The 27,326-nt window shown below is 41.4% G+C and overlaps 1 protein-coding gene across 1 annotated transcript in view; it reads right to left on the reverse strand.

The window, feature by feature from the left end:
• The window catches only part of ZNF423 (zinc finger protein 423), a 397,152-nt gene extending 370,061 nt beyond the window's left edge, over positions 1 to 27,091 (reverse strand). Inside the window, exon 1 of the mRNA XM_069218319.1 lies at positions 26,115 to 27,091. Within this exon, the coding sequence (XP_069074420.1) occupies positions 26,115 to 26,154 (40 nt within the window). The 5' untranslated portion in view covers positions 26,155 to 27,091. The remainder of the gene's footprint in view (positions 1 to 26,114) is intronic.
• Positions 27,092 to 27,326: the final 235 nt, after the last annotated feature.

The following is a 27,326-nucleotide window of genomic DNA, read 5'->3' on the forward strand; positions in this document are numbered from 1 at the left end:
AAGCTTTACAGACCCTGGGTGAGAACACTGGGCACCAGCAAAAGGGAGCACCATACTGAGGTCCCAGTACTTTCATACATCTTCTTCCTGGGCTTGCACTAACTCTTATGTGCTCCTGAACTAACTGACTCTTGTGTGCTCCTGAACTAATTGACTCTGGTGTGCTCCTGAACTAATTGACTCTGGTGTGCTCCTGAACTAACTGACTCTGGTGTGCTCCTGAACTAATTGACTCTGGTGTGCTCCTGAACTAACTGACTCTGGTGTGCTCCTGAACTAACGGACTCTTGGGTGCTCCTGAACTAACGGACTCTTGGGTGCTCCTGAACTAACGGACTCTTGTGTGCTCCTGAACTAACTTTTATGTTATCCTGAACTAACTCTTAAATACTTCCTTGCAGAGCACAATCCAACCCACCCTCTCACCCGAAGGTAATTATAATAGCTCAAGCGTACTAACAATTACTGACCTGCCTTATCTCATGTCTTGCCCCAGCGCTAATCTGCTAAAGTTGTACATACCCTAATACCATTGGTGGAGTGTTGCTATAGAAAACTGTTTAATAATTAGTGCATTACAAATTTGAATTATAATCGGTGAAACAGAGATGTTCTATGTGCTATGGAAATCTGTGTGAATGACAAGTAATTTACCATGATAGAAAGTTCATTCATATTCAGTTAGATTTCAGAATTTTAAATGATGAAATACATAGGAGATAAAAACTTCATTTAATGAAATATTTTGATGTACGCAGCATTAACAACAATAAAATATAAAGACGGTGAAAATAGACATTTCCATTTAATTCCTGTCTTTCGTAAACAAGCAAATGTCTCTCCAATGGACATCAGTTTATGCAACACAAAATATTCAAATACATTTAAATATTGGTCACGTCCCTCAAACCAATTTTTATTGGTGTTAAGAATTTAGTCAATAACAGAAATGTTTTAAAAAAGAAAACTTTGAAGCAACTGGTTTAACTGAAATACACTCAAACGTTGAAGCTAAAAGACATACAATGCTAAAACGTTATAATAAAGACAGATGGGTCATTCAATAAATCATACATGACTTGCTGTAACTCCCATCAAAATGGATAGGCTGTGGACCCAACAGAGGACGTAAACCCTTCTCTCACAATCAGAAAAAAAGGAAAAGAAAATCAAAGACAGCTCGTTCCTTGAAGTACACCAGGGTCTGTATTACCAATATTTTACACTTCCACGGTCTCTGCATTAACTGGGTGTGCCAGGCGCAGATTGGGACAGAGCACGCGATTCCAGTAAATGCACTGTCCCCAGCACAGTAGCGAATTCTCACCTACCCTAGTGTAATAGATGAAAGCTGGACCAGCAGTTTGATGCCTTTCACTGCGCAAACATCAACTCGCTTGGATTTGAAAACGGGTCGAGCTTCCCCTGCATGGGGGTGAAGGAAGTGATTGCACCCGCCTGCAGGGGGATGCCCGTGGATCCATGGGGCAGCTATATCCCCCTTCTTATGGGTGCCATGACTGTGCACTAGAACCGTGCACTTCCCAACAGTCCTTTACTTCTGTGCAATGTCTGTAATACGGCACGGGCACAATAGCAAAGGAAATGAAAGCAAAGCTCCCATGCAAATGAGGGAACACCCCCTTCCTCTTTGCGAATGCACAAAATTAGCATCTATAGGATCCTTATTATGGAAGGGACTGCATATGTGCCTGTGGACCCATGTATGAAACCGTACTGCCCTGGGGTGCAAGAAGTGGGAGCAAATGCCTGCTGCACCCCCAGAGCAATTACCGTACTACGGCCCTGAGTCGTACTTGTTACATAGAAATTTGTATTGAAAAATTGAGAACAACGCTATAGCACCCAACTTAAGGAAATAACCCATACGCCAGACATACCCATCCCATAATATTAGAGTAAAAATAAAGCATTCGATAACACCTGTGGCAGACTCCTAAGACAAACGTTGTGCCCCTGCACTTTAAAAAAAAACACACACACACAGTTTAAGCACTGTATTGCCGTATTAGTTATTTGTTCTTACTGTGGATGATATAATTAAGTCGGATAGCACCTCCTGAAGAGAACAAAGAACTAATTCATCATCTTAAGAAACAACAAGTATCGAGTACTCTCAGTGTATATAAACTATGATAATGTGGCTTAACTACACAACTGTTGCAGAACTAAAGTGGTGCCTCGCCCACCAGGGGTACATTTGCCTAATATGTTCCAAAAATTAAAACACCACATAAAAACATGCTTCTAGTACTAGCTATTTTAGATTCTAACCCCATGCGTTTGATGTTCATGTGCACCCCAAGTATCTCCACATTGTGCAAAGTTCCACCTCCCCAAGCACCGTTTGGCAGCATGCAGAGCACCCAATAAAACAAACTTTGGGTTTGGAGGACCAATCCTGATGCTGCTTTGATACTGGTTGGAGGGAGTGGCCTCTCTTAGTGCTCTCAAGGGCACTGGAGGCCTGTGCTTTCTCTAACCTAGCTGTCTTTGGGTTGGAGAGGTTTCAAAAGTGCAAGTCTGGCTGGCCGCCACAAGACTAGTGCACAGGCAGCCCACCACTCTTCACTGCTGCGGTCGCCACTCAGCGGCTCTGCCCTGTCCCGACGCTCGGTTCGAGATGGGTAAGGAACAATGAAAAGGTAATGAATTAACTTCATTACCATTTTATTTTTCGTCGCAGGAGTTTTTCCGAGAGCATTTCAGTGGGGTGACACACCTCTGCTCCAATGGAGGAGCCACCCCTGGTCAGTACACAAAAATAACCAGACCACGAGCTGAAACCACCGACTACCCCATTTTCAAAGTCATACAACTCCATTTCTTACCTGCAGGTGACCATTCAAACAAGTAAATAATCACTAGCTGTCATTGGGGCTATGTTATCAATGAGCTATCAAGTTTGAAAAAACAGTAGTAGAGAAGCCATCAGAACCACAAAATAACAAGTCAGTCCAAACGCTTGACTGCTAAAATCAAGGGTTCTTGCACAATTAAGGTCTGGGAAAGACAGCTTGATTACTGGAAGGGGCGGGGGGGTTAGTGTCCAATGAGCTGTGAACGTTACCATGTTCAATATTCTTAAACGCCATCTGTTCCATGTTGTGAGATCTAAATCATTCGATAAATTATGATGGCATGTGCATGAGTGTTTTGTATATTTTTGCTAGTTACATCTGCGTTGTTGCAGCTTGTATGTGGATGTGGTGTGTGCTAGTGGCTTGTTACCTGCAGTGTTCTACACGTATGGGTGCAAGGGTTCTCTCTAGCTAGTGTTGTCAGAGGATGACCATTTGTAGGTGGGTGGATGGACATGTCACAGGACTTTACAGTTGTTTAATTGTGATTGTGTGCTCAGTTGTCCTTTTCACAGCAAAAGTAACGTGCATTTGATATATATTTATTAATACGTTTTTTATTTCACTTTGTTGCCTCTCAGTAACTTCAGATTTCTGACAAGTAAGGAAATACTGCATGATTATTTGATGGAAGCTACCACAAAACTAGTGTTGTAAGTACCCATGTCCAATATGCTTTAATACCATCCTTTCCATGTTGAGATACGCATCGCCATCAAAGTAGGTCATATATGGTGCACTGTGCACGTACGTTTGTGATATATTGTGGTTAGGTAAACCCCAGTGCTTCTATTATGTATATTGGTGAGATGCATAAAAGCGATGTACTTTCAAAACGCTTTGCTAGTTATTTAGCTAGCTACCATGTTGCATAAATAGTGGTGCACAGGGTCTGTGGCATGCCGAGGATGACAATTTGTATTTATGTATGTGTGTCTGGAACAATGGTGCATGATGATAGGAGGTCAGAGTTAATATGGATACGATTTTGTCTCACTGCCACATTACCTGCCTTCTGCCTCGGACCATGAGTTCTCAGACTCATCAATCTTTTTTAGCACAAACTTAAGGACAAACACTCTGTTCTATTATCACAAGCTGTCAGACTGAAAGAACACTTGTCAGAAGGCATCATCTTTTGAGATTTGGGAAATGCTCCTTTACTAGTATTTAAATATCTCACCTGCCCTAAACGAAAGAAGAGCTAAATGATAACCATACATGTGATACTAGATCCACACCCGCCCTGGGTCTAAACAATCGAGCTTGTGACACAAGTAGCACGATTGGCACCAGAGGTGATGATAGCCACAGTGAATGAGTAGGTAGGTAGGCATAGGAGGCTGAGAGAGAATGGAGGTTACTGCACTGTGTGATCTACTATCTCCTGATCTACTATGGATAGACCTCCATGTTATGTACTAGCAAACCTTTCGCTTCCTTTTCACCCACACTCTCATTATTATGATTTAGATTGTCCCCAACTATAGAGTTAACTTTGAGACATATACCTTTTTTCTCGCAGAGAACTCACTTACTAAATAACCACAACTGCAAAAAAATAGTTATAACAAACACGTGTCTGTTAAAACATGCCTGATCACTTGCAATAGAGCAAAAGAGGGACAGCGGTAAAGAGTGCCTAATTCAGCTCAGATCTAGTTCATTAGGTGTTTACAAGCCATGATGAGAATGGTGGAGGAAGGTCACAAGAATAAACAAGCACTTGCATAGCTAATAGAGCTGTGAACTTTTGGCTTTGTTAATGATTTTGAATGCTTTGTAAACTTGTACAAGGGGACTACTTTTGTGTGTACGTGCACATTGTGTAAGAATAAAGGCCATCATTGACAGACAGGTAAGCCAAAACGGACTACACAGTCTTGGAGGTAACATCCAGTCCACTTGGGCATGATTATAGAAAATAGAGATGTTGTTTAAACTGTCATTGTTATTATTCAGGTATGATAGCCACTCCAAGATGGCCGCAAATGTTTTGTTCTCATGTGAAGGAATCCGTTGTCTTAATGACAATTGGATTGTGACATGTTATATAGATAAAATTGCTGTAGCATTTGTTACCAGTAATATTTAACCTATTTAATCTATTTGAAATGATTACAACACAAAGTAATTTGTCTTTTAATGGTTTTATAGCTTTTGAATTGCCTCTGTTATGATTAATTTACTAAATCTAGCCATCAAAGATGGCTGCAATTGTTACTTTCCTGGTTTGAATATAAGACTGGGTAGTCCGTTTTTAGTGTTAATTGTAGTTTGGAGCACTGTTATATAAACAGAAACTGTCATGGCATTTGTTGCTCGTGAACAAGGAAACTTCCTTTTCGAAACGCGGCGAGTGTTGTGTGTGCCATTAAAGACTCACAATAGCAAGATTTGTTTTTACTCAATAGATATTGATCGCTTAGAGTAAGAATAATATGTTCGGAATTTTATAGGGGGTTACTACCCCGTCCCGGTCTGCCGCGCTGTGACGAAAGGACTGAGCAACCTTCATTGATATATATATATATATATATATAAATAAAATAAAAAAATCACCAAATGGCCACATGTAAATCACGCGCTCTTACTGCCGGTGCTGATGAATCATCGCACTCCAGGAAGTTTCTATTTTCAGCTTTTAATTATATCATAAACAGTGGTTCCACTACCCAACGCGTTTCAACCTAACCAGGTCTTGATCACAGGTTCAAGAGATTATATATATATATATATAAACATTTTTTAAAAATCTGCAGACGTACAAGGTGCCACCCAGTCAGCTTTAACAGTGCACATGTGCAGAAACTAATAGCACAAGCTCCAAGAAATATTCAATACTCACTCAGAAGTATCAACCTATACCACAAAAAGAGAAATTGAACACAGATTAATATATTAAATGCCGGTGCAGAATGAGCACTGACAAACTCTCCGAGCTGTCATGCACCTAATTCAGTGCAACATGAGACTGATTAACAGCGCATTTCATTTAATTAGGTTCAACATAACACATAAACCTGACAGTAGGACTCTCAACAACATTTATTTTATGAAATAGCGCAAAAGCAAGTGAGAAATGTCTGAGCGGGAACTTGAGCAGGAAGATGCCCTAACTGTCTGTGAAGGGGGGAATAGCTTGGAGAGAAGTAGGAGAAGCCAAGAGCATCACTTAGAGAAAACGAATTAGGCAAATTAAAATTCATTTTTAACAGAAATGTTTGTCATCGTGGCACAGTTAAGATATAAATTTAAAAGTGACTGGCCTAAACAAACAAACAAACAACAAACACACCTCCTTTTCCATATGCCACACTATCGGCAGCACAGCTGCACATTTTGTTGGAAGGTCAGGCTTGATCACTTCCTCACACTCACAATACACTTTGCACAGTTCCTTCAAGCTTAATCAAGCATCAACATTGGTACAACTTCCGTGCAGTAAACGGGGCTCTCCATGCAGGGGAGTATATATAATGAGTTCAGCAAGTGCAGCAGCATTGGGGTGTGTGAGGTGACATGGGCCACTGCACCCTAATTACCAGACTCTTCTACTACCCAAGTGAGAGACAGGGACCATTTTCATTACTTTTATTAGGACGCAATGCACCGGTGCTGCACCACCACCTACCTTCTTGGTTGAGCTCTGGAGAGTTGGGCTCCCACAATCCTCAAACAGCCCACTGGCTTGGTTTCTACACTTCTCAATGCATCTGTTTCCCATTTACATACACTAGGATATTTTCTTCAAACCTTGTTGGTTTTCATCTTGTGTCCGCTCCTCTTCATCCATCAATCACATACCCCATCAATCAAATGCTTTTTTTTTTTCTCTGACAACCCTTTATATTTATAATAATGTGTCAAAGGGTTCAAGCGCCTGTTCTATTCCTATTCAGTAGTGCTGTTCTCTAGATTAACTAGCAACAATATAAGACATGCATAATGCCAGGTCTGGGAGTGTGAGAGGATGTCCTGTCTCTACCCAGTAACCCATTCGCCATACAGCTCTCTACGAGCAGACATCTTGCAAATATAATACAAAGCAATAGTTTTTACAGTGGTGTGAACTGCAGCTGAAGGGTCCATTTCCCTGTGATACCCCAAAATCGATCTATTCAATTTTGCAATTCTTCTTTCATTAGCCAGATCACTCCACAGGGAGAAAACACCACTCTGGCTCAGTGTTGATGCTGTTATTGTAAACATGGTCTTAGATGCAACAACAGGCTGTACCTTGGTCGTTCAGTCCTTCAAATCAGAGATACATGTGCAAAATACTATAGTCCACTTGTCAATCGTCAGGGCAGCCAATCACTCCTAACCCCATAACTGATGAAGAGTTGCCAGATTCTAAACAAACCGGATTTAAGAGATGCCGCTGTACTGAGAATTCTATTTTCAATCAGCCCAGTTAGTCAAATACAAATGACCATGCAACCAGATAAGTAAAGATAAAAACAAAACAGGAGGGTGGTGACCCTATATTCTTAATAAATATGGATGGTTTTACATCCTTGTTTGGAAGGACAAACCCATCCCCACTCACCTTCTCATGTAGACACTCATTTCATTCTGCATGTTACCACACATTTCAAAAGGACCAATGAGACCAATGTATTATTTAAACACGTTATTCATACAAATCCGACTAAGCAGAATGATAATTAATCAGTCATTCAATTTTACAGGATGGAGAAGTGGTCCAATATTCCAATGATACACTGGTTTGGACTTAAATGTACAAAATCTGTAAAAAAAGGGTATGTCACTGATAATATAGAATGTATATCTACTTAAGGATAGCACAGCCCATTAAATGTTGGGATGCCACTCTATGTTCTGCACTGCATGCCCCGTCAGAATCTGGGCAGCATCACAATTAGTTGAGATTTATTAATATAATCATCATCTAATGAGATCTTGTCTTTTTCACTACTACATTTAGATCCAAACAAACCATAAAATTAGGGGCCTGATCACGGGAGCTACAATTCCTTTGCTAATTATTGCATTCCAAATTTAATTTACAGTGTGTCCTGTTCCCGCAATGCCCGCCTCCTCGATACCAAGAGCAAAGAAAAGAAAATTACATCTTTGGGACAACGTATGAAAGACACCGTTACTTCTCAAGTCAACTCAGTAACTGATCTCCGACGTTGTATAATTGACTTTGCAAGCAGAACAACAGCAAGACAACAAAGAAAATGTCAGTGTTTTCAGAGCGCTAATCTACGGCACTAGGAGGGCCTCCTGCTGTCAGACTGAGCCCGCGATACAATGGCTTCCGACGAGATCCTACCCTCGCGCTTTTATTCTCAACATCAATCAAGACAGAGTCCTTTTCACATGATATTAAAATTCGGATCTTTGCATGAAGCAGACAGTTAAAACAGCATTCCTCTGAATGAGACCATTCAAAGTAATCAGCTAATTGGAACCCAATACTCTAGTGAAATATTTTACATTTACACTCTAAGTTAACGAAAGTGAAGCACATCATTTTTATGCTTTTGACTGACACAAATGAGGCAGGTAGGTTATGAATCAAAGTGCTTCTCCATTATGGCTGCTCTCTCAGGCTGCATGCTCGACGTGTGACAGCAAGGCTGCAACTTCAAGCAGGATAACAAATCTTGAATTAATTAGCGCATTTCTAAGCAAATCAGTTTGAGCACAAGCTAACAAGGTTAAGAACACAAAATCAGTGCTGTATGACAACACTTTGCAGAACTGTCAAACTCTGCAAATTTATCCCCGAGCACAACCCCCAAATTAAAACCTGGAGGTACACCACAAGTTATATTCAACCAAATATTTTATTATAAGTAAGCACAAGCTTAAACCTTAGGTCCGAGCACATATATTTATTGTTAGCTGAGCCACAAGATGATAATTAAGGCCTTCACTTTCCTTTGGATCTGGTCATCAATTCAGGAGGTTCTACATTCTCACAAAATTAAATGCTGCAGTTCGCTCATAAAAAAAATCCCCAACCATTTTAACCAGGGTGATCAGACTGGAAGCAGAAGCAATCGACCACAGTTTGCTTTTAAGGGATCCACTGTATGGAGGAAATGTGAAGTCAGTGCCCCTTGGCATCAACATCTTTTAAAATAATTGTCACATGGAAAAATAAATGAGTTTATGATTATAGCTGACAAAATTGTTGAATCGCTCTTTTTAATTGCCACTATAAGCATGCTTAACAATGAAACTGTAAATGAGTTGAACCTATACATCATTGTAATACACTGTTTAATCAGTTAAGTTTACACATTCAAAAAGGAAGTACTTACAACAAATCAACGTACTTAATGGAAAGAGTGGCAAATTCCACATCAGAACTTGACCCTGTCTGTATGCAGTGCAAGTTACATAATAACTATTCCAATTATGGTAAACTTTCTAGAAACTTAGCCGGAGAACTACACTATTACACACCACAGTTGTACACGTTTTCCCCCTTGTTACTGACACACGTGGGCTGATAAAGTGAATCAGAAGTTAAGGTCTCCATTCAGTGGCACAAACATTTACACCATCTGTCCCCTTATTTAAAATTGGTTTCTGGTTCAAAGAGTGGGGCTGCTTCTATATTTTCTTAATCTGGCATTTTAGTAGAAAAATGTAACTATAAATCAATATAGATGACTGATAAGTGGACAACAACAACCTATGGCTGCCAATTTCAAGTGAGCGACCAATTATTTAATTATCAGGTTTAATTTTGCTCCTCAGAATGCACTTCTTGGAATGTGTACTAAAATAATCAATGCAAACATTATTCAGATCTGGGAATTCCATTGCCCTTGTGTATACCGTGTTTGTGAATGGAAGCTTTTTTGCTTAATAAAAAACTATTTAAAATAAAAGCGCTTAAACATACTACGCATAAAGTGTACCTGCAAAGTTCTCTTCACATCAACTGGAACAGTCTTTAAAAAACATTTCCATAGCAGCTTATATACAAAATAGAGTTTAACTATCAGGCTTCTGGGAATAAAGCAAACAATTTGCATTGAACAAAAAAGAGAAAATCATTCATTGACATTAAATAGATTTACAGCTACGTGAAACTTGGAAAAGAATGCAAAAGGATAGAACGTTTCAACATGCATTGCGAACGAGCCATTCTTAAGTTGGTGTTAGAACTGTACAACTTCATGGGCTCCCAAGATCCACAAATGACTACAGGTCACAAGTGCATTTCACACTAGTCGTGCTTCTGCACAAACTCAAACAATTGTACCGCTCTGTGTTACAAATATTCTAAACACGTATGAAAAGTGTGTGCATGAACTCTCCTTTCCTTCTAAATAGTGGAGAGAACCAATAGTTGGCAATGGGTTTAGAAGACCAACGCAAATTCTTTTGATATCAGTGTAGTGTTTCCCATACACCAGACTATGAGCACAGCTGCAATAGAAGCTCTTACAGAATTTATGATAAAAGAGCAGTAAATTAAAGTTGTGGTGGCTAGCAGATTCCAACTAAGAACCTTAAATACACCTGTGATATCAGGGTGGGATAAACAGACTCAAAATATCATACGAACATCAACTAGTTATCCACAAAACATTTTAAAATCACTAACTGGTGGGAATTCAATTAAGTTGAACAAATGAACTGTTTTACTTCTGTCATTACCTTTTCACCATTTACCTAGATGCCCTCCGCCCTTTGGGATTACTTGTTTTACTATGCAACCAGACATTTTGGGGTGGTAAACTTTCTTGCTCCCTTCATTCGGGTAATTTAGCATATTGCTCAAAAAGATGTCCATATAATCATTATGAGCTACAGCTCCTCAAAAGCCTTAGAATCGGATGCAGGATCCTGAAAGATCCCGCCTATCCTGGGATTATGGTATCTACATGAATTTTGTCATTGGACAACATTAATCACCTATGTTTGCAAAGATGTGCTATGTCTTTTTATTCAACTGCAGTTGTGCAATTTTAAGTCATTGTCACATAACCAAACACCTAATACGGAAGAAGGGTAAAGCAGAACCATATAAAGATAGGGTGGTAGTATGAAGAACTAAGTGCTTCAAGCCTGTAAAAGAAGTATGGAAACTGTTACATAAATAGCAATGGGAGGCACCTACTTCAAAGTCATCACACAGGTTACAGGGGAAAGCTGAGTCCGCATCAATCTCCCTAGGGTTAGAGAAGACTGTAGTGTACTGCCATGATTATCTGCTCTTCAATAAGCAGAACAGCCATAGTCAGGTACATCTAAACAGGCAAATGTGCTATTCAAAATACTGGAAGATTTACTATGTATAGAGGTTCAGGGAACACCATAAAGGACAGAAGCTATTGATGGATATTGAGGGAATCCATAAACTACATCTGGCGTGAATGGGTAGTATACCATATGATCAAGTGTGTTTATTAATGAAGTTATGGCACAGGTTGACGCAGATGCTTGCTGCAAGTATCATCAGTTAATTCAGACTACCTACAACACAGTGAGATGTAGGTGACTAACGAGGCGGGGGTATATAATGCAAAATTATGCAAAAAACGGAGTGAGCCTCTCTTGATTATTCACCTGAAAGGGCGTACCTCTACTTACTCATTTAGACTTTGTTCACTGCATGTACATGTACACAGCTACTAATTGAACTAATTAATGAACTCTACTTTAAAACAAAGCTCAGGCAACAGCAAGCGAACATCTGCAAGTGTGGTATACAGGCAATTTAGGCTGTAACTGGAAAACAGACTGACAATGAGCTAACGTTTACATGCACTAGCAAACTTGCTTAATTTAAAAATGCATTTCTTCACCAGGGGTACACTTTAACTGGAGAGTGGTAAAATCGCAGCGGGCTATCAAAAGCAAAAAAATTAATTGTTCCAAATGTAAGACAAAGAACCCAGCAGTTCATGAACCATGCACCTGATTTGTAAACGGAGGCACACAAATCCATTATAATTTTTTTTGGCCTATGAAAGAAAAAAAAAAGCTGTCTATCCCCTAATTTAAGATCTCTCACTGCCAACAATATTAGTTATAAGCCTACAAAAAGCACAAGCAAAAACAGGTTGAAACAGATGGGCTAGAATTTTACTAAAAAGAATAGCTTTGGTGTGCATAACTATCGGCCACAGCAGCATCCTACAAAGACATTTGCATCAAACAGTGTTGCCTACTTGGAGGCGAATGTTGGTCAGACACCCATCATTCTATTTAACTTCTCCAGCAGGAAACACTCAAAGGTGATGGGGGAACTTGTGCAATTTGTCTAAGTACTGGCAATTGCTTAGGGTAGCATCCCAACCGATTGTTTTTTTGTTCACCATGCCACCTCAGTTTGGACTCAGCCATAAGCAAGTCAATCTCGATCCTTCTCCAATGACAACAGTGAAGACCAAACTGCCAGGCCAGGTCCTCCCTGAACAGTAACACAAGCAACCCTGGATCGGTTTTGTCCTAATTATGAAGAGTGCACATTTCAGAAATTGAAATTAAAAGTGCTGAACTTGAGGGAGAAGATTGTACTCAGTGAGAATGAAGTCTGGCGAAAGAGAATAAAATGTTCTTGCCACTGACCTAAATTCCTCAACCATGAAATAATTCCAGTGGTCGGTGCACCAGTTTATCACCACACACAACCATATTTTGGACCAGATATAAGTAACTGCTTCAGTATTTATCAGGCTCCTTCATCCTCTAAGGCCAAGTACAACTTAAGAATATTAAGACTAATGGCCTAATTACAACTTTGGCGGAGGGGGTTAATCCGTCACAAATGTGACGAATATCTCACCCGCCGTATTACGAGTTCCTTATATTCTATGGAACTTGTAATACGGTGGGCGGTATATCCGTTACATTTGGGATGGATCAACCCCCGCCAAAATTGTAATCAGGCCCTGAATCCTTTCTATCATATACAAAACTGCCCAGGGCACCCATATGCTCAAACTGGAGCAGAAGTTCAATATAGCTGCCGTGGACCGATCCCCAAGTCGCATTTCTGTTAGGCAAACATAAGCTTGATAAGAGAAGCACCAGACAACTTAGCTCCACTGCAGAGGCAAATTGTATTACGAAACATATTGCTAATTTTCAGCAGACTAAACAGTCTGAAAAAAAGGTATTGCAATATCTCAGAATCAAGAAAAGCACAACAGCAGCAATACAAGGCTCGAACACAAGCAACAAATAACGCAAAGTAGGTCTTTTTCATAGCCAACATTACTTGAGTCTCACCCACATATGCAGCACTACAATGACTACACCAGAGTGGACAACTGAAACCCAATCATTCCTCTTCAATAGCATGTGTTCTGTATATGGGATAGTTAACAATAGCAGTCTTATAATCTCTAAGTACTTTTAGTAACAGATGTTACTTGAACAGTGTTCTCCTCAGAGAGGTCAAAAGAGGGATGCAGCCACCAGATATAGCACAGGGATGGGAGATGATAATGGAGGCCCTGGAAGAAGAGTCTCTGACTGACCAGACCTCATAACCGATAGACCGAATAACAGGAAGTAGGGACCTGAGTGTGTCCTCTTCTGTTGGCGGACATCTTTAAAGATAGGGAACCTGACACCACTACACTCGGCAGAGGATGCACACATCTGACCATTCCGCACCATGCTAACCCCATAACAAAGTTGGACCCGCCAAAGGGAGGGAGGGAAAAGTTAGGGTGGGTATGAGGGGGAAGATGGTTGGGACATAGAGCCCCGGGTTTTGTAGGGGATCAGAATTGTATGGTTAGAGCTGAATAATTGTACTGCCACCAGACTGGCTGATGTAAGTTGTATCGTACTACCATAACATGATATTTAATATCTGAAACTGCAATAAAATTATGTTTAAAAAAAAAGATGTTACTTGAACACAATGGAGTAGTATACATTTTATCAACCTGAAAATGAGTACCAGTATCTTACTGAAAAGACCCATGCCCAATTTTACCTTACTCATAGCACTCATGGAAACTGCAACATCGTAAGATTACCACTGAAGTTGTTAGACCCTCTCTATTTGATCGGAATAAAGTGCTGAAAATCATCCACTAATTTGAACTACCATGCAGCAGGTTTCTTCTGGTCTCCACTCAGTGTTCTTGGATCACACATGATATGTGGTAGGGCCATTGAGGAATCTCAGAAGAGGACCATCAGAAAATTAACCTCAGTTGCTATCCGAATACTGTGTGAACCCCGTACCCCCTATTCTCCCCTCTTGAGATGAAGGTCTGTCTCAGTTCATAATGGACCTCAAGAACCTACTGGGTAAGCATCAATTAACACAATTCAAACATAGATGCGTGGATGTGCTACAATGGATTAAAGAAAGATGGCAAACATGTTCAATAAGGCAAGCAAGTGGTAAGGAATTTAGGCTGCTGAGTGCCGTAACAGAAGATAGTATTTGTTGACTTCATATCATCCTGGACACAAGCTCCCCCCACCCACTCTCTTTCTACAATAATTGTTTTTTCAGGTGTGGCAGTTCAATTGGCTCAAATGAGGTGAATGAACACCAACTCCCATAATGCATTAGGTTCAACTAAACCCCATGAGCACTGAGGAAACTGCATACGATTGTGCACTTGAGACCTCTGAGCAACCCAAAAACCAAAGAAGATGTCTATTGATCTACAGACCACTTGGCAGAGCAAACACTAACCTTTACATGCACCTGGTAGATGGGGGCAGGGGGAGCGATAACAAGGGAAATAGAGTTACTGCCCAAATATCAAGCTATTTTATGACATGACACCCATATCTCTGGCCCATACCTCTCTGCTGCATGTCCACTGGTCTGTCACAAAAACATGCTATCCCTAGCAAGCCTTTACCATGGCAGGGAAAATGGATGCCACAAGTGCACGCCAGCAAATACATCAACAGACGAACCAGTCAGGCCCCAATACCACTCCTAGTACTCCCACTGTACCTGGTTGTGTACTGTGTAAGTGCAAGGTATAAATTATGTTCAAATGCTCATTTCGCTCTAACAAATAAATACATATCAGCATTAATCTGTATTGCCCAGGTAAACTTCAACCAGTGGTCGGCTCTGGAACTCATTAAGTTCCAGAATCATTTTTACTACTAAAGCACCACCCACTCAAAGAAAACTTCCACTTGTTTGGTAGCCTGCCAGATGCTGTGATGTGTTAAAAGTTCATCAAAATTTATTTGGAGTCCTATAAGCACAGTTTTGTTCCAAGCAGTGTTAGTGTACAGGAAAAGTAAATAAAAACATAAATGTGATTTCTCAAAAGATATGGTGCTACTACTCAATAACATACGGACTGTACAGTCTGTTAGCTATCTAACATTTACTGATCATTTGGGTCACAGTATTAAGAGAGCCTAGATATATCCTGTATTTATAAACAGTACTTTGTTAAATATCTTGAATGCTTAAAGTCAGTGACTGTTAAGTTAAAAAACAACATGATGTGATGATTTAAAACCAGTATTTGTTTATGAAGTGAGATACAAATCGTTAAAACTGGAAAAGTAAAATATAATTTTCAAAAAGTAACTGTTTATGTTTGTGTTGTATCAATTGGATATTAAAAGGTTTTGAAAAACGATCCGCTGTAGTTAGAATTGTCTTCTTGGCAGCAATTTAGGATAATGAAGCAAACTCAAGCTTTACAATGAGGTTCAGAGATCAGGAGCAACCTCGCCAACACCTTTCAGATCTCCCCAATGCTCTCTATACCATAGACAGCCTAAGATTAAGCAATCCAACGTCTGCTGTGAGGCTCACACAGACAAGTAGACTGATCACTCATTCTCCAGTGAATCATAGAAACTGCAAAGAGAACATCTAAAATATTAATAGGAACTTCATAATCTGGCAGAGAGGAAATGAGAATTTACCGGTTCGCTAAAGCAGCTGGTAGGCTAGAAAGGCGTTCATAACAATTGAAGCGGCTTTCAGAGCATGCCACCAATTCTACAGTGCAGAAATGTCCCCATATTTTTACAAGGAAAACTAAAATGAACCTTTCACAGTTTATTCCAATTGATCTTTTGGTTTACAAAATTCTGAAAATTGCGTAAAATTCTGCAGCTCAAAGAAACCTACTTTTTTCTTTGTCAGTCTTACCATTTGTGCTTCGAACAGATGGGTTGGAGGTGGATATTTAATGCACCAGATACCCAATTCTGCGTTGAAAGTAGTATTCTCATGGTGTTTAACCTCACCAGCAGGGATTTTTAGTGTGAGACCATGACTTTGTCCCACTAAGGTACCCTCATTGACCCACAAACTCCTGCATAATAAGGCACACATTTGTCAATCAGTAAATTACATATGGAACGCACAATACCACATAAAAATACAAAAGAATGAAATCCATAAAAACTTCGGTTTAAAATACATAAGAAGGGAATGCAGATGAATAATACGTTTGATTAGGTGTGCAGTGTTACCTGCAGCCTTGCAGGTGTGAAACATGGGCTGATCGCAGAGCAATTTAGATCGCTTAAAAAGCACTCTTGCATATAGTCAAATGGCTTGAAACTCAAAAAGAACTAATTGAATGGCCACGGTCATTCTGCATTATTAACATTTGAATATGGCAGTTTAGAGCAAGTATGATTCGAATTAATTGGATGTATTATTTTCAAACACTATACACCTCCATATAATCAAATGACGGTCTGTAGACGTTACACAGTAAAAGCAGTGTGTACTGTGAAGAGTGTGTAGTGTGAACTTTGAATGCTCGGGTGGGCAGCAGGGCCATGCTTAGAAGTAGGAGACTAGTGAACATTTACGCCTAAGTCATAACTTGTAGTGAATTTAAGAGGAGCTTAAGTGCTTGAAATAATATTAATAACTGAATATAGTAAACCATTTCAAAATTTAGGGCAAGGGGCAAGAAATTAGGTATTCTGGTGAAAAGCCTTACAAAATGCAATGACTATCCTGTAAATCATAACTATGTGGATTTTAGCCTACTTTAACAGGTATTTCCCAGAAAATACATGTAAAACCACTCCTGTTAATGGCAGCAGTAAATGCATTTTGCAATTTACGATCAAGGGTAAGATCATTCCTTCAAATACCCATGAAATGTAGTGGGGTGATCTTGCTCTTTCTTCTATAGAAAAAAAATATAAACGTGGGCTTGCATACTTGTGCGTGGTTTACTCATGCAGAGAATCCACCCAGTGAAATATTCACTTAAGTATGTGTTGTACATGAGATGCGCGCCAAGGAAATCTGAGATCCTCGTAGATTTAGAAAAGTACTACTAGGATTCTATGTAAATCTCCCTTAAAGGTCAAAATCTATTTCAAATGAGGGAATAATACATAAAGGAGTACATTTTTGCAGCCCGTCTTAGTGAACTGAGTCCCTACTGAGGCGTGCAGCACATGAGTGTCTCATTGTTAGGGATGTTGGAGGAGAGCATGGAAATGGAGCAACAAGTTGAATCTTGTGTATGTTATTTAGGAGAGCTTTCCTATAATACATTCAAAACGGAATTTTGTAGGCACGTCCTCTCTGGACCTTATGCATGGTGTTGCCAAATACGAGGTTAGCAGATCAGGTGGTTCTTCTGAAAGGTGGATCCAAAATGTTATCTATTTTGGAAAACAACTAATTGATGCTTAATCAACATACATTAGAGTAATGTTTCACCATGCATGTGTTATAGGTGAAAGGGCACACACTAAGGGCCTGATTAAGATATGGGTGTGGGGAATACTCCATCACAAACGTGGCGGATTTCCCGTCTGCCGTATTATGATCCCCATAGGATATCATGTGTTCGTAATACAGCAGACGGGATATACATCATGTTTGTGATGGAGTATTCCCCTCTGCCTAGATCTAAATCAGGCCCTTAGTGTCTGATTCCCAAAGCCTAAGTCCATGATTTGACTTATTCCTGCAACTTGGCCTGTAAATTGAGTTTCAGTTAAAAGAGAGACACTAGCACTCACACAACAAGTTAGTGGATCAGAAACTAGGAAGAAAAAAACGGCACAATATAGATATGGTGCGGACATAAAATTGCATTTCCATTTCCCATTTGCATTACTGGTTAATGTAATTTGATCAAATTGGTCTTAGAGAACATGAACACTTTGTCAACAAGTTACCATACTGATTTGTTATTCTAACTCCTCACAGCTGTATGAGGGGTTGGATCATGCAAAAGTGTGCTGACCATTCTCAGCTTTGCACCTTTGCTGGAGTCTGACAATCACCGATATTGCAAATATGGTGGATTTGATTGTGCCAGCAGCCCTCCTGTTTACCTCAAAGTGAATATTTCTCCTTATTAACATTTCTCCTTCACCCAAAGAAATATATTAGTAACTGGTCATTAGAATGCTGCTCCTATCGATGAGATCCGAGGCTTTAGAAAATTACTGCTAAATTTTATTTACATTTGTATTTGCTGCGCACACGGGAATGTGTGGTATGCAAACATTATATCAATTCTAATATAAGCAAAATCCTGGGCAGTGAGATTAGGAACGTCCAATCAGATGAGCTTGAATAGAAGACTCGTTCTTATTTCAGTGCCCTCCAGCTCTGCTTAGTGAACTTTGACATCTTCACAAAAAAGCAATTTGATTGTAGCCTTGAAGATATTTCTACAAACCCTACTGCACAAACAGCACTTATGGGCAAACTTGCAACAACACCTAGAGAATATATACTACAGTTTGTCTCTGTTAAATGTTTTTTTTGTTTTTAAATAAAAGGGGTCAAAACCAGTTTTCAATTCCGATCCCTCCCAAAATGCTCAGATAATCAAGTAGTCTTGATGTTTTCCACTTCTTTTCCAGACCATATCGAAATCTTAAGGCCTAATCTTGCCAGGCTGTTACACCAGTGTTTTCTTGTAGCATCACCTCAAAGAAGCCTCTTTCATTCACAAACGTTTGCATATGTATGTGTTCACAAATGTACATTGTTTGCTATACGGAATGTGAGTATTTTTAAAATATCCATAAACAAGAAAACTTATGCTATATCTCTAATGCAAAATATTTGCGTGTGAAATTAACTAAAGAAAAACATTACAAAAAAAGCCAATGCATTTAAATACATCCCACCATAAAGATGGTGGGGAACTTTCACGTGTAACAAGACACAGTGAAAGGCGAGCAATGGTTTAAAAAAGCATCTTTTGCTCTAAGAAAGGCCATGCCTTAGTTTATACTACTATGGTAAGAATGTCTTTTTCTTTTTATGATGTGACTTCCTACTGTTTTCTATTGCTTCCTGTTTTCACCACCGGTGCACTCCAACGAACACACATGAGCTTAGCAAAAAACAAGAGTATGGTGAGATATGGTTTGCATTCTTACAGGCCACTCAGAGCCTCGAGCTCTCATGAGGAGTGGCACTGAGCGTCAGTCCTTCCTGGTAAAGCCACCTCAGCCAATGAGGTATCTCAAAAAGTGATAATACTACTAGTGAGAGAATAAAGGCACCTGGGTGAAACTAAGCAGGCAGCTAAAAAACATAATCACAAAGCTATCCAAAAACAAACATTCTCCTTGAGGTCTCTTTTTTTATGCACTTGGGTTTGCTGCAGTTTGCTTCATACATGTACTACAAGCCAATACATATGTTTCTCTTGAAATCAATTCCAGACTGACGCTCTCATACCAATTCAGCAAATTCCACGAGCCACTGGAGGTACCAGGAGTGAGCTAAGAGTGGGAGATGAAGATTGGAAACTCAGCTATCCTCTGCATGGTCTGCAGGCCGCCAAACAAAAACAATAATTAAAGAATGGTGGCATGCTAACTGCAATGTTAACTTGAGGCTTCCCAACTGAAAGCAAAAAATAGCCTACTCCAAGTTATTCAACATGGAGTTCAACATTTTAGAGACGGAAACAAATCTGTTGTAAAAGTACAGTTGTGTTGCTTTGCCCAAAGAGACATGCCTATGGGGAGCAACAGGAAATTGTACCTGCCAAATCAAAGATTGGCAGTACGACAAACAAATTCCTTCTCATTTCATGTGGTAAATCCATCATTCACGAGGTTTCCTCTGAGTGACTCAGTCCTACGACTTCAGCAGTGCTCGGCAGCTGCCAGGACCGCATGTGGGAGCAGCTGAATGCTAGGAAGGCAGCTCTGGCAGCCATTACGGGCACAGAGCAGCAGACTGCTGACTGGTGGCACCAAGATTTCTTCCCCCGGATAGATGTTTAATGGTAGGCAGCAGCATCAGTTACAGTTTTACCTGAATTTTTAAGGGCCCAACGAAAAGCTAGGTCGAACAAATTATAAATAGTGCTTCCATTTTTAGACATATAACGGAGAATAATTCCGGGAAGAAAAAATATTTACATGGTCAAACCCTTCGGCCCCCTTTTTATGGACTTGCGCACATAGTACAGAGATCTCAATGCAAGATGCGAACGGGCGTTATAAGGAAATAATTCCTCCCTTACCCTGGAGATCACTGGATGATAAAGCGAGCTGTTCCAATTCGCAGGACAAGCTGTTCCCTTACAGAACACCCTGTCTGTCACTAAAACAATGATTGATATCAACTGAAATTTTACTTCATGGAAAAGTTAAGCTGGTTAATAAATTACAAGAAATTACTATGTCAGGCATAAATCTGAAATGGTTAAAACTACACCCACTTGTGTTCAGGAGATGCACTTCCATGCATGTGTCAGTTAAAAGCAGGTGACGAAAAAAGTTAGTCATTTAAACATATTGCAGTCCCTTTCAGCCTGTCTCCAGGAGCACAGAGGTCTATAAAGTGTTTGAGTAAAAGAAGCCAGACTAGGACACATAGCCAGCCCTAAACATAACTTTTGAAATTTTACTGGTTTGGCTGAATAAAATTAAAAGCTACTCCTGCCCACCAAGTTGTATGCACTTAATTTCTGCGTGCGATGGTCCCTATTGTGTCTTATTGTACAAAAAAAAAAAAAAAAACACACAAAACCATTTTGAATTTTAAGAAAAATACTGCTTGTGGTCTAACCACTCGTCTTGGAAGTAACAAAATTGTACGCAGTGCCATGATTAGACCCGAGGGTAATAAACAAGAGGAGAGTGTGTAGGTTGGGGGAGATGTTTACAGGACAAAGGTTCACCTGCTGCCAAAACGCAGAGAACAGCAGGAGGTGTCCATTTGTGGGCCGGGAAATAGACTAAACACTATCATGCAGAAGGAAAAGGAAGAACCAGGAGGTTAATATGAGCATAACGAGAGCATGTGTGTGCGCTCATATGTCAACAGCGATAAAGAGAGTCGAAAGAGAGGCAGGAAACACCTATTCAAACAGGACTTGGAGGTAAAGAAAAACTCAGGTTGGATGGTCTATCCACCAAAGTGAAATAAGCATCAGAAAAGCCAGTAAGTCTGGCATCGACTCGGCTTTGTCAATGTTGGTTTAGCAAAGCCATATTGTTGGGAAGCTGCTGGGCCCGCCTTATGATTAAAAAAAAAAAATACACTAAAAGCAACAACAAAAAAAAGTTAGTCTCAAAAGGTTCATATTGCCATAATAAATTGTATTTTTATAGCGCTTACAACCATGAGAGGCTTTACACTGAAACTACTTTGTGTGAAGGTGTGCCCCTTGTAAAAGGGCAGAATGCAGCCACACTCAGTGTAGGTAGCCAATAGGTGAAGTGGGACGGCCCATTGCCCTATGCTTCATGCTGTAGTGGGCAGAAGATCAATGTGAAGGTCACAATTACAGACTTATAGATTAAGGGGGTTGGTTGAAGGCCCCTTGAATTATATTGCACATATAATTTTAAATAGAAGGGTCTTGGCTAACTTCAGGCCCAAGCAAGAAATGGCAAAACAAACAGGTCTGCCATTGCTTGCCACCTTTTGGCTTGTTCAGTGCTTGTTTTGACATATTTTTTGTAAAAACCTTTTTACTAGCGAAGCTGCCATGCCCTCATCAACACAAAAAATGGCTAAAAGCAAAAAAGGTTTTTGGTCACAAAAAAAAGCACATATTTTTGTAGTAGTGCCCAAAAGAAAAGAGAACTACTTTGCATGCTGATGAAAGAACAGAATGCCATCATGCACTGTGAAGTAAGGCAGTGGCTGAAGTGGGCTAGCCACGGACTGAAGTGGGCTGCCCACTGCCCCGTGGTGTAGTAAGCAGAAACAAAATGTGTGAACGACAAAACAAAAGATCAATGGATGGAGAGGGCTCGCTGAAAGTCCCTGTAAGCATGCACATATGTATAACATTTTAGTAATATTAAAAGGACTTCTCTAACAACAACAAAGAGAAGATACTAAAATGGCAGAACTGTAAAGGACCCAAGGGGCTCAAGTGGCTTCGGACAATACATGTAGGAAATGTTTGTGGTTGAGACTGAGGGGGTTATTCTAACTTTGGAGGAGTGTTAATCCGTCCCAAAAGTGACGGTAAAGTGACGGATATACCACCAGCCGTATTACGAGTTCCATAGGATATAATGGACTCGTAATACGGCTGGTGGTAAATCCATCACTTTTCTGTCACTTTTGGGACGGATTAACACCTCCTCCAAAGTTAGAATAACCCCCTGAGTGTGCTAGTTCCAAGGTGGCATGCGCACAGCATCACTTGGGCTTTAGGGGTGGTGCATTTACAATTTGAAGATTTTGAAGGATAATCTATATGGGTGATAAAGGGATGCACATAAATGGCAGGTTCATAGTGGTGTATGCCATCAACGCCTAAGGACAGGTATGCTTGTGAGCGGATTATCTCAGGGTGGCTCAAAGATAAGAGTCAACAATGGGTGAAAACCTATACAGTTTATTTATGGTGTGATGTGCATATTTACAGTGTGTCAGCTTGAGGAATGGTACCAGCAACTCTGGCCTATAAGATTCCAACCACATCTATGTGAGGTAGAGGTGCAGATGCAGCATGTTAAGGTGCTTTTCAAAATATGCAATAAAACTGTTGCGTACAAATGAAAATTCGAAACAGTGTGCATGCATCTCGAAATGTGCCATTTCTGCTACTTTATGAACTGCCTCTGGGAGAGTACATGTGCCCGGCTTCACCCTATGAGCTGTATAAACCAAAGACCACTCAAATAGCTTCACCTAGATCTGAAAATGCACCTGGCCCTATTACTCATCTCTGGAAGCTGTAATTGTCTCTGGCAAAGTATATATCTTAGACCTCACCCCATGAGCAAGGACAGTTTATGAACCATCTCTATTAGCTGTGCCTCGGCAACAAAATACAACTGTGTCATTCTGTAACTCTATGAGGCGACCCCATACGCTCTGAAGGTCTTTGATATATCTATGTCTAAGAAATGCCCCTTTAGTCCGAGTGTCTGCCACTGTTCAAGTCAATTACCTGGTTTTAAACAGATGTACAGTTTGCAGATGACGTATGCTTTGTTGAACTCATCTCAAGAGCTACCTCTGGGTATGACCCCACTCTCACTGATGAGCAGGTCAGACAATGAACTGGTCTGACTGATTCTAACAGATGAAGAACCCTCTCTGAGAGTTACATTTTACTGGCAGCATGCAGCGAGCATCAATCTTTGAACTGATTCATTGTGCATGACCTTTTCAAGATGTTAGCAAACAAACTTAATAGAGAAAGAAAACTAACGAGCATCAATCAGTTGGCCTACCATGAACTCAAAATATAGACTTTGTCTACTAACACAATGCACTCAAACTGCAGCATTCCAATCCGACCCTCATATGGGATTTTGACTTTAGCTCTACTGGACTGTAGCCTGCAACATCACCACACTCACTCATAGGACAATCACTTCCGGTTTTAACGGAGAACTTCCCTCTACCTACAGATTTCTTTATTTCACCAGCTATCTCATTTTTTCAGTCCCTGCAACGTGAGTGGCTCATGATCCTGTGTGTTATGGGCACTATTACTAAACCATGATTGAAAGGCTCTCAATTTCATTCTTACAGTTTGATAAGTGCATTTTGATGCGTTCCTCCCTTTTCCGCATTTGAGAATGTTTTGAGAGGTAAATGGTATGTCTGTTAGACTGAATCCACCTATCCATATGTCGAAGTCTTAAGTCATCAGCAAATATTAACGCAAGTAAAAAGAAAACTGCTCTCGCTTAGTAAGACGCTAGGGGACAGAAAAGAATTTCATGTAAAATTACAAAAGTGTTCAAAAACAAGGAAGACGATATACTTGAGGAAAAAAAGTAAAACCATTCGAGACAGTCTATATCGCTGTATATGGCACTGGCTAAATAGCCCATACCTATGACATTTCTGTCAATGTTTATGAGTCCTCATAGCAGGTCGCGTGTCCATTCCTATAATCTGTCTGTGCACCGACAGTTTTGTTTACAACCTAAAGTATTAGAAGTATCTTGTAATTGTAAAACTATTTGCAAAGTAACGGAGTATGGTGCATATCTGGCGGAATACTACAATTCCTTCCCATATTACATATTTTTTTTTTTTAATCGGTCATTTAGCGTGATTCATGCCTAAACTACAATTTCAACAACATGCCAGGACTGTTGCAAACACATCATGACTGTTCTAAAATTGCTATTCGGCAGCAGTAGTTGTCAGAGGGGTCTGGCCGTGGGAAATAGTTCATTTTGTAAAATATGATTTATCTGTGACAGGTATGATGTCTGTTTGTACACATATTCATTTTTACCCACGTGTCTGATGAGTCTAATACAATGTGACAAGCCAGTAGCATTAGAACAACTCTCAGATCAAGTATGAAGTATGTAAAATCAAGTAACAAGCAGATCTAGCAGCGAGGGCCAGTGGCGGCTAGACATCTCTCATTGCCTAAAAAATACATGTTCAGTAGTGTATGACTTGTAAAGGGCAAAGTGCAATGCATGTTTCTATGAATATGTTTGGGTACAACATATTGTGGCAGGGAAGAAAGTTTGAGCACGTTTGAGCACCAGCTAGCTACCTGTGAGGTGTTCAAGTATGATGTGCCTAGATGTAAATGAGGTTTCTGGCAAGGTTGGTCATATCCTAATTAGCAAGATATAATCCATCTTTTTTTTTGGTCAGTAACACATTATTGACTGGGTAATCCCTTTGATATTTGTGACTTCAATTGACACCCTGGTGCCTCTCCGTCTAGACGGGTAACTATCTCTCAGATAGTATGTGATGCTTTTCATAGTGGCTCACAAGCATGTACGCCAATGGCGATGTAGGTGGACTTCCTCTATGACATGTCTCTGTGAGAGTGGGCCTCGTCTTGAATGTTGGTTGCTATGACATGTTTCACATAGGGTGATGAGTGCCAGGCAAATTGTAATGAATCCCTGACACAGATATTAATATAAAATACCTTTCATGAGTGATAAGACACACCTGTGTTGTGTAACACACTTATCTATAACAAATCTAGCAGTGTATGACAGATACATGAAGATCTTGTGAGAAGGTGTGACACGAAGGGGGCACCGCAAATTCTTGGCACGTGTGTCATTCCATGAAGTGTCTTTCTGACAAATCTCTAATGATGTCTGAAGCATCCCTGGCAGTCTGGGGTGGAGTGATAAGAGGTTGGCAAAGGCTAACATAATTCCAGCAGTATCTGGCAGCATAAATTGTATCTGTTGAAGAGTTTGACATTTTTGTTACAGTGTGTGCCATATCTATGTCCATGATATTCCCCAAGCATGATGTGAAGCCTATCTGAAGGCCATCTTTAGAAATATTGTTGTATCTATAACATAAAACTGAAAGGGGGAGGGATAACATGTCTGCTGCCTAGGTTGGAATGGTCATGTAGTGTGCCATTAGCATACATCTATAATAAATTGTTGGCAAAGTGAAGTTTGCTTTGACAGGTCACTTGTAAAGTGCACCATGTCTCTTGTTATGTGCACCTAGTACGTGAGAGACATATGTGGCATGGCGTGTCCAAGTCTAAAGTCCGGTCCTTCGCAAGGCGTGTGACATCTTGTCTACAGGGGTGAGGTGGTACCGGCAGGTTATGTCAGTATGCCTGGGAAGCTTCATTATCTACTGCCGCAGTCACGTACCTTCGTGTGACGTCTCTACGAAAGTGGCAGGGGGCCGTTGGGCACGCGAGCTGTGTCCTCGCGTGCAGGCTTCGGATTTTGGCGCCATTGCCCGGGCGCCGGAGCTGATTGGTCGCGTAGCAGCACGGGCTGCTCGTTCGCCGCTCGGACCGTGAGAGGAGGGGAGTTAGGGGAAAACCAAACACAACAAACAGCGCAGCGGCGACGGGCGCGGAGACTGCCCCTTACCTTTCACCGAGCGCGGCTTGGCCTGCTTCCGTCTGGACATGTCCAGGGCTCTCTTCGCCGCCCTCTTCGCGTGTTCAAACTTTCTCCGTGAACCGGCGGCCGATGCTTCCCTCTGTGGATGAAGTGAGCTGGCTCTTTCCGCCAGAAGGACAGGAGAAGACGTCTCGCCTGCCCCCGAACACTAACACGGCTGGAGGCGCCTCGGGATCCACTATGGACCTCCGTTGAAAAAGTGTAAAAAATGAAACCGGACCCGGTGGACCGGGAAGGGGTGGGGGTGTGCCGGTGTCCGTTCCCGGGCTCTGTTACACTTTCTCTCAGGAAGTGTTGGTTGCACAGGCAGCGACGCGGCTCAAGAAACCGCAGCACTAAACACGATAACCGCCCAAGGGTGCTCGGGGAGGGCGCTTCCTGTGGGTGCTGGGGAGAGTCACCCTATGGGTGTCCAGAAAGGGTTGTTACCCCTCCCGTGGTTGGTCGTAAATCGCCCGTGGGGTGCTCCGAGATCGTGGATCCCCCCTTCTGTAAGTGGCACTGGACCTGGGGGGGGAGGCACAGAGCCGAGGGGTGCTCCCCGAGGAGTCTTCGGACTGAGGGGCGCCGACAGAGAGGGGTGCTCTGTGTCGGGGGGGGGGGGGGGGGTTATCCCCGGTTAGGCTGTAGCTCTGCCGCCCTTTGCCGGGCTCCGGGGGTGTTGGCGGCGTTAACTGCCCTTGCTTCCATGGGGCGGGGGGCTCCTTGTGGGTGCCCGGGTCCAGCCGCAGCCCGCTCTCGTCCTGCTCTTTGTCCTGGCTCTGCGCTGCCCTCCTCCTTCTCCTCCTCCTCCTCCTGCTGCCGCTGCCGGGGCTGCAGTGCTGCAGACACACATAATAAAGCCAGGCTTGGCTGGAAGCAGAGTCCCAGCAGGAGGATGTGAGGAGTGGAGTCCCGGCGGGGGAGCGCTCTCATCCCGTAGGGAGCCCCGCACAGCCTGGGCTTCATCATCAGCCACAGAGAGAGCCAACAGCACCGAGCCATGGACAGCCGAGGAAATACAGCCCCGGCCGAGAGGAGGGAGGCGGCAAAAGGCGGAGCCGGGCTCCGGGCCTGGGACTGGAGTGTGCGATGTTGTAGTATAAGGAGAGAATACACGGGTTTAGAGAAATGCCACAAGTCCGGAGGCACACATACAGCGATCATACGACTTCAGGGTACCACTCTGTACACGGGGTA

The sequence above is a fragment of the Pleurodeles waltl genome, chromosome 12 (genome assembly GCF_031143425.1).
Source record: "Pleurodeles waltl isolate 20211129_DDA chromosome 12, aPleWal1.hap1.20221129, whole genome shotgun sequence".
NCBI lineage: Eukaryota > Metazoa > Chordata > Amphibia > Caudata > Salamandridae > Pleurodeles > Pleurodeles waltl.